The following is a 9,119-nucleotide window of genomic DNA, read 5'->3' as shown; positions in this document are numbered from 1 at the left end:
CTTCTCCTGTCCTCTCCTCTCCTCTCTTCTCTCCTGTTCTGTTCATTTCTCCCCTCAGTTTGACAGATGCACCCCCAGCAAATGTGCACAACTGCAGCTTTCAAGGACAACTCATATTGCCTGTGTGCATTACAGTAATGTGTGTGGGTCCATGTACAATGTGTGTGTGTACGCATCTTCATTTTTTATATTGACATTAAATTCTGAGGTTGGAGACTGAAAAGCAGCCTGGTTGGTGTGGTCATGCAGCTCAGACAGATGCTAGCTGACTGTGTGAGAGGGTCGCAGGAGTCTTCAGGCATGTAGCCACACACACTCCCTGACATGTTATAAGACATGATGTACTAGAACCAGTAACGAGCCAGTAAAAGACTGGCCATTGGTGGGCCTCCCAGTACTGTATGGTAGGGGAGTAACACTCCTCATTTGTCCTAAACCACCAGAGAATATTCCAAAATGGCAGAGTCATGATATGTTGGATTGTACCTTAGGGATTCTGAGGCATCCGCATCTTGGCATAACCAAGAGTTCACTGGAGAGCAACAATGTGCAGTGCTCCAATCCGTGAATTGAATTTGACTCTGAAAACAAAAGCAATTATGTTTCTCTCCTCAGCATTACTTAGAATAAAATTAACTTGGATTGGACTGTAACAAGGATGCACAGTATCCAATGGTGTGTGAGGTCCCGCCCTACCTTTGGATGCCTCGGTTCCATACGGGTTTCCCAGGCTGTCCGTCAGGTCAGGTAGCCAGGCGTCTCTGACTGCGGACTTGAAGACGTCACGATTATCGAGGCTCTGGATTGGCCGGAAGTTACTCCTCAGGTACTCCACAGACTTCACATGGTCCTGCTGCTCTGTGGTGAAGATGGAGTAGAACGCCTCCAGCTAAAAGAGAGTGAGAGAGAGAGAGAGGTAGAGAAAGAGAGAGTGAGAGGGAGAGGGAGAGAGAGAGTTAGAAAAAGAGAGAGTGAGAGGGTGAGAGAGAGTTAGAGAAAGAGAGAGTGAGAGGGAGAGAGAGAGTTAGAGAAAGAGAGAGTGAGAGAGAGTTAGAGAAAGAGAGAGAGAGAGGGAGAGAGAGTTAGAGAAAGAAAGAGTGAGAGGGAGAGAGAGAGTTAGAGAAAGAGAGAGTGAGAGGGAGAGAGAGTTAGAGAAAGAGAGAGTGAGAGAGAGAGAGAGAGAGAGAGGTAGAGAAAGAGAGAGTGAGAGGGAGAGAGAGAGTTAGAGAAAGAGAGAGTGAGAGAGAGAGTTAGAGTTAGAGAAAGAGAGAGAGAGAGGGAGAGAGAGAGTTAGAGAAAGAGAGAGTGAGAGGGAGAGAGAGAGTTAGAGAAAGAGAGAGTGAGAGGGAGGACGAAGGAAAACACGCATTAGGGAGGAGAGAAATTACTACATTTTGAGGATATTAAAACCTCTGACATCATTTGAACTGTTAATTTGTTCATGGCATCTTTCTAGCAGCTCCTTTTATCCTTTGCCCATACATGTACAGTATAATGATGTGATCTTGTTCCTAGCTGTAAGGCTGTGGGGCTGTGGGGCTGTGGCGCTGAGAGGCATGCAGGGCCAAGCTAGCCCAGTCTAATCAGTAGGAATAGTGTTCTTGAGGCTAACATAAAAACATGACCAGCTGTCCCCCTCCTCTCTTCAACCCAGAATAACCACGCTTTCTGACCAGGTGCTAGAACCCAGGGAATAATCATAATAATCTGTTGAACGGTTTAATAGCTGCCGTTTCAGATGATGAAAGTAATGTCCTTCAATATCATGATGGCATGCTAACGGCTAAAGAAACAATGTGAGCTGAGACTGCACATGTAAAAAAAACAGTCGATTTAGAGTGAAAATGGGTGGAGAAAGAGAGAAAGAAGAAAGATATATAGATAGATGGCTAGATGCATGGAGGAAGGGTCTCATTTCCTTAGTGTGTGAGAGGTTGTGGGATAAACAAGTGGTCGGTTTGGTTACAGAGTGAGGGTTGGAATCATAGAGATCCTATCAATTAAATAATTTTTATTCCTAACTCTATGGTTGGAACACTTCCCTGTCTGCTCAGTTCTCTGTCTGTTTACTAAGCAGACTGAGACTGGAGGCCTGGGGAATACTCAGTTCAATGACTGCCCCTCACATTGGCTGTGGAGGGTAAGAGTCTGTGTGTGTGTGTGTGTGTGTGTGTGTGTGTGTGTGTGTGTGTGTGTGTGCGCGCACCACAAATCTCTTTCATCTGACACTATAGAAATGGTGTGTTCCATCAGAATGGAACATATTGTACCTTCTATTCTTTGGCAGGACACCTGTAATCTAAAGTCGGCCATGTCCTTTAATCTACAGGCTGCATTAGCCATAATGGCTGATCTGTTAAATACGGTAGCCTCCAGCCCTGGCACAGAAAAGCCCACGCCAGGTCGTGTCAAAGCAATACGCTGCTCTCCACCAAATCTCTTAATCAGACTACAATCTGCTAATCCCTAATATGGCAACACCCCCTTAAAAAACAGGTTATTGGGATTTGAATCACTTCCAGGTCTGCCAAAGGATTTCTTTGTGTGGAAAGCACAGCGCGATTGAAGACTAATCCTTCCAGGAGTGACATCGCACACACTCACGCAAGAACATCATCACACATGTGCACACACACTTCTGTGAGGGGTGAGAAAGGCCTCTGTGATGGGGAGAGCAGGGGTTAAGTGGCCTGGCATGGTAACAGCCGTTACAGCCTGGTGTGGGATGTCCACACACACACACACACACACACACACACACACACACACACACACACACAAGATCCAGATGCTACAAATGGAAGCATATTAGGCGGAGCTGTTGCTGTGGAATAGCTGAGCATCGATCTGCTGTAAAAGCCACCCCTAAGCTACGTCTGTCGCTCCCAATGACCTACTTCCACCACTGATCAAGAACAAAAGACAAAGACTGAAGAAGGGATCGAGAGAGGGAGGTAGGGAGAGAGAGAGAGACAGACAGGGGAGAGGGAGTACACTGTTTCTTCTTTCCACGTTCTTTCATCTTGGCCAATTAATTTTTTTTTTTTAAACCACAGGACAGAAAAAGTGGTATAGACATCAAAGCCGCATTAAAAATGTTAAAAAAAGACTGACTAAATGGTCAGGGGTAAACATCCGGAGGATAGAAGATAGGAACAATAAGGTTAAGGGATCCCACTGAAGGGAAGGAAGGATGTGCTGCCTGGATGGATAGAGCATCTGCTGAAGTCACTTCCCCTTTAAGTCCCCGTCCTGGTCATTGCATGACTCAAACATCCCCCAGGTTTTGTGTCGATGAAATAAAATTAATCAAATAAACATTTATTTGTCACATGCGCCGAATACAACAGGTGTAGTAGACCTTAGCGTAAAATGCTTACTAACAAGCCCTTAACATGCGCCGAATACAACAGGTGTAGTAGACCTTAGCGTAAAATGCTTACTAACAAGCCCTTAACCAAAAATGCAGTTCAATAAATAGAGTTAAGAAAATATTACAAAATAAACTAAAGTAAAAAATAAAATAAAATCTAAAAGTAACACAAGAAATGGACATTACAATAACGAGGTTATATACAGTGGGTACCAGTACCGAGTCAATGTGCGGGGGTACAGGTCAGTCGAGGCAATTTGTAAAGTGAATATTGATGGATTCTGACTTATAAACGGGAAAATATTAAATATTCTTATCCATGTCACTGAGGGAGAGAGGGGAATAGATAACATTTACATTCTGTCAGGATATGTTATTGTTAGCCATCAGGGATCCTATGGGAGGAGAAGAGACACAGTCTGGTACAAGTCAACAGGACAGCCGTGAGTTGGGGAGGAGTGAGGATTTTGGGCAGAGGTCATGTTAGATTAAGTGCGGAAGAACATACATCACTAATCTTCTGGATAGCAAACAGGGGTGTATTTGCTGTTCCGATGTGTAAGGAGGGGCTCAGATCATGAGAAAGGGTTAAATACTAGCGTTTGTGTGAATATGTTCTTTGTCTTATGCAGCTGTATGACCCAGTGGGTGAATAAACTTGGTTTAAGCTTTACTAACCATCTGTGACTCTTTTACTCTGTTTAGTTAGAACCTAACACTATGCATAGATAATAGATAGTGAGTAGCAGTAGTGTAGAAACAAAGGGGGTGGGGGGGGGGGTGTCAATGTAAATAGTCCGGGTGGCCACATGATTAATTGTTCAGCAGTCTTATGGCTTGGGGGTAGAAGCTGTTAACGAGCGTTTTGGTCCTAGACTTGGCGCTCCGGTACCACTTGCCGTGTCGTAGCAGAGAGAACATGACTTGGGTGACCGGAGTCTTTGACAAGTTTTGGGGCCTACCACCTAGTAAATAAGTCCTGGATGTCAGGAAGCTTGGCCCCAGTGATGTACTGGACCGTAAGCACTACCCACTGTTGCACGGTCAGATGGCGAGCAGTTGCCATACCAGGTGGTGATGCAACCGGTCAGGATGCTCTCGATGGTGCAGCTGTAGACATTTTTGAGGATCTGAGGACCCATGCCAAATCTTTTCAGTCTCCTGAGGGGGAAAAGGTGTTGTCGTGCCCTCTTCACAACTGTCTTGGTGTGCTTGGACCATGATAGGTTGTTGGTAATGTAGACACCAAGGAACTTGAAACTCTCGACCTGCTCCATTTCAGCCACATCGATGTTAATGGGGGCCTGTTCGGCCCTCCTTTTCCTATAGTCCACAATCAGCTCCTTTGTCTAGCTCACAATGAGGGAGAGGTTGTTGTCCTGGCAACACACTGCCAGGTCTCTGACCTCCTCCCTATAGGCTGTCTCATGGTTGTCTGTTGTCAGCAAACTTAATGATGGTTTTGGAGTCGTGCCTGGCCACACAATCGTGGGTGAACAGGGAGTATAGGAGGGGACTAAACACGCACCCCTGAGGGGCCCCAGTGTTGAGGATCAGCGTGGCAGATGTGTTGTTGCCTACCCTTACCAGCTGGGGGCAGCCCGTCAGGAAGTCCAGGATCCAGTTGCAGAGGGAGGTGTTTAGTCCCAGGGTCCTTAGCTTAGTGATGAGCTTTGGGGGCACTACTGTTGAACGCTGAGCTGTAGTCAATGAACAGCATTATCGCATAGGTGTTCCTTTTGTCCAGGTGGGAAAGGGCAGTGTGGAGTACGATTGAGATTGCGTCATCTGTGGATCTGTTGGGGTGGTATGCGAATTAGAGTGGGTCTAGGGTTTTCGGCATGATGGTGTTGATGTGAGCCATGACCAGCCTTTCAAAGCACTTCATGGCTACAGATGTGAGTGCTACGGGACGGTAATCATTTAGACAGGTTACCTTTCCTTTCTTGGGCACAGGGTAGCTAGCTAGCTCCCTGCCTCTCAGGAAAGTCCAAACAATACTTCTTATACCAGGAAGGTCTGTAGAGTCGCAGTGAAATAACACCATTGTATATTCCATATACATCCCAGAGTATTATTCACTGTTGACTGGATCTCAGGCCAAATCAAATCATCCAAAAGGTCAGGCTCAGAGTTCCTCCATGCTGCTTTTCATCTTCTCTACTCTGCCTCTCCGCTCTCTTATAATTCAGAGGATGACAACAGACAAATCCCATCTATTACCCTGCTATGGGACACCTGCTGTCTTCTGAGGAAGCAACATTCACCGTGAGCTCCCATAAACACCCTATTGTAAAGGGGCAATCTGCAGTTGTCCACCTATTTTTGGACATTAATTAATGATATGTACCCATTGATTCTTGAAGAATATAACTTATAAATGCCTCATGAGCTTAGTTCAACTGTCGTACCCCATCAGAACCCAAAATATAAAGCTTGTTTTACTCCAATGTCAGTAAACAACATAAATGTAAACTCTATAGCCTCAAAACATTGTTAGAACTATAATGTTTCATATCATGTATGGTATCCAAAGCTCTGTCCATGAATTTGAGAGTGGTTAGATTTCTCTAGCTCCATCCCTCAACTTTTTACCAAAACAGTGGTGGGGTTGACAGTTTGTTATTGTTTCAACTGCAGATGGCCTTTTAGAGTTGTATGTCTATGTGATAGTCTTATTGCTAGTCGTACTGTGCATGCAGCTGCTATGACTGCCCACCTTTCTGCTAGCATTTGGGGGTACAAAGACCTATGTACCAGTGTGCCATTTTGCATTCAGCACTAGGACTATGCTCTTGCCTATGGGTGGTTAATCTTCAGCTGAGCTCTATGTAGCAGCCAGTATGTTATCTAGCCAGACAGTATGTAAGGGGAATATGAAGCAGGCTAACGGTAAGCTAGTGGTATTCAAGTGGTATAAAGCTGTATCTAGGAGTGACCTATCTTTCTGTGGGCCCAGAGCCAGGCAGCTCCTCTCTTCCACAGCTCCAGAGCTGTCTGGGCCTTGACTAAGCTCTGGCAGATAAACATGTTTAATGCAGACCCACAGAGCACAGTGACAGGGGGCAACGCTCGGCCACCCCTCAACACCACAGCTCTATCTCTCTCTCCTTCTCCCTCTCCCTCTCTCCCTCTCCACCTCTCCCTCTTTACCTCTCCTTCTCCCTATCTGTCCCCTTATATAAAGCCAATACTTCTTCCACATTTGGCGTCCTCCAGTCACACTCTTAAGCAAACTCATTTGGCCTCATTAGTATGTAAGTCTGCCAAATGTTCCCTGGACTGTTGGGGAGGAGAGATGGGAAGAGGAGTGGAGAGAAGGGTCATGTGAGGACAGACACTGCACCATCACATTACTGACAATGTCTGTACCAACCCAATCACAAATACAGACATCACACATGAGGTATGTGAGCAAATTACAGCTCCTGGAAGGAGGAGACCATTAGTCAAGAAATACATCAGTGTTTGTGTGTGTGTGTGTGTGTGTGTGTGTGTGTGTGTGTGTGTGTGTGTGTGTGTGTGTGTGTGTGTGTGTGTGTGTGTGTGTGTGTGTGTGTGTGTGTGTGTGTGTGTGTGTGTGTGTGCGTGCGTGCGTGCGTGCGTGTGTGGCGCATTTGAGAGAGACAGTCACTCACCTGTTTGTAGGAGAGGAACACAGGTCTGTTGAAGACGATCCACTCTACCACCTTGCTGCAGGGTGGGGTGGTGAGAGAGCCTGTGTAGCGATAGTAACCCCCCAATGATGACGGCAACAGATCTCTCAGAACAAAGGGCTCCAGGAAGGTTTCTTTCTCTGGGGGAGAACAAGCACAGGGACACAAGGAATCAGTATCAACCATTCAGTCACAGCCACATACACTCTACACATGTAGCATACTGAATGTCCATACTGCAATGCTGGAGAATGAGAAAATGTATTTATTGATGTAAACAGTGTCAAGGGGGAAGATGTGTTCCCTTTGTCACTGAATCATTGAGTATAGTATGGCCCTCTAGTGCTGATGCAAGTAGTCAACCATTTTGGCAACTAATCAATACCATTGATCTCCTCTAAGAATTATTCAACCAGCCCTGAGTCAGAGCTCACGTGTGTAACCACTGGATCTGTCCCCAGTGTCCCAGGCTCCATCAGAACCCAAAGTATATTTTGGAATGGACCACTCAAGCTTTACACAAATATCTGGTGAATCCAACGGATGGTAAAACCAACCCAATTCCCTCCAAAATCCTGTTGTGATGGCAACGCTTATCAGTCAAAGACAACAATGGCAGCCCAACACACACCCAGGGTAAAGATAAATGTAGCTGGGGCAAACCTCTTGTGCCATAAGAATGAGGCGTTCCCTCCCAAATAGAGATAACAGTATAAATAACCTAAAAGATGGGGCGAAGAAACAAAACAGAATGGCTATATGAATCCTCCTGCCCCACATTTTTAATACATAACTAAACTTGGAATCCTATTGAGCAGGGATGAAAAATAGGCTTAGCGTGCTAGCAATGCGCCGTGGAGCCGCATCAGATTGGAAGTGAATGGGAGAGCTGGGGGATTAAAGCCAATGCTGCAGAATAGAGGACAGAGACAGGCACAGTGGCAGGGAAGAGGCTATACTGTTACCACCACAGCTGTACCACTAGCTAGGCTCACATACAGTACTGTAGTCTACTGTACTATAAGCTATTTCAGACTTTATAAATTAATTGCCAATCAGGGCTGGAGAGTGCTGAGTCAGTGGAGACTTCAAAGCCACTCTAAGACGCTGAATTAATGGACTTGTAATTTGTGCCATTGAGGAGCGGGGAGTTCATTTCAGTACTGTCACAGGAGACCACTGAGAGGGAACGGTTCACTGGGTAAACAATGATTTTATTTATTTTATTTTTATTTTACCTTTATTTAACTAGGCAAGTCAGTTAAGAACCAATTCTTATTTTCAATGACGGCCTAGGAACAGTGGGTTAACTGCCTGTTCAGGGGCAGAACGACAGATTTGTACCTTGTCAGCTCTAAACAATGATGCTGACACTGGGCCATGTACATATACATACATTGCATGCAAGAGAATACAATGACATACATGTACAGGGTTAGGGCAGTACAGTATGTCACCCAATCAGCACCCTCTCTATACCTCCTTCCTATGCTGTATCCAGCCTTGAGACACTGCTGGATCATACAGCTAGGTCGTATAAATTAGTAGATACACTTGCACTCTTTATATTATGCCCCAGTACCTTTTCACAGTTCAAATCACCATGTCTTTAGACAGAAAAAAGACTGTGGCTCACTGCATTTTTACAATGTAGCCTTTGCATGTGTAAATGGGCAACCACTGTACTGAATGTACCTTACACAGTCTCCTGCACTCATCTAGTGCTTTTCAAATAGGAAATGAAGGAACAAAGGATTTTCCTGGTTCTATTAAAGATTAAAGCCAGACGACTGGGGTCATTTCAACTACATATATGTGTTGACTGACCCCAGCTTAAATCCACTCGCAACATCTGCCTCTTGAACAGGAGAGCTACACACACACACACACACACACACACACACACACACACACACACACACACACACACACGCATGCACCGATACTCAGAACTGTGGCTCTCAGCACTTGGCATCTCCTTATATGTGTCCCGATTTGTCTCTTTGCGCTTAGATTGTGTCCCTGCCCTTGCTGTATAATTAAATATTAAGACTAAGTAACATAGGAACCTAATGGATGATTACTTGAGC

At 45.3% G+C, this 9,119-nt stretch overlaps 1 protein-coding gene across 4 annotated transcripts in view; it reads right to left on the bottom strand.

Annotated features, from left to right (window-relative positions):
• Positions 1-9,119, bottom strand: part of LOC110494487 (receptor-type tyrosine-protein phosphatase gamma) — a 314,622-nt gene that overhangs the window by 46,691 nt on the left and 258,812 nt on the right. For all 4 annotated transcript variants that reach the window (XM_036950546.1, XM_036950543.1, XM_036950544.1 and 1 more), the window contains 2 exons: positions 7,012-7,169; positions 697-889 (listed from right to left, as the gene is read on the bottom strand). In XM_036950546.1, the coding sequence (XP_036806441.1) occupies positions 697-889; positions 7,012-7,169 (351 nt within the window). The remainder of the gene's footprint in view (positions 1-696; positions 890-7,011; positions 7,170-9,119) is intronic.

The sequence above is a fragment of the Oncorhynchus mykiss genome, chromosome 17, assembly GCF_013265735.2.
Source record: "Oncorhynchus mykiss isolate Arlee chromosome 17, USDA_OmykA_1.1, whole genome shotgun sequence".
Lineage (NCBI taxonomy): Eukaryota > Metazoa > Chordata > Actinopteri > Salmoniformes > Salmonidae > Oncorhynchus > Oncorhynchus mykiss.
The sequence above is the reverse complement of the archived record's forward strand: the minus strand, read 5'-3'. Positions and strand labels throughout refer to the sequence as shown.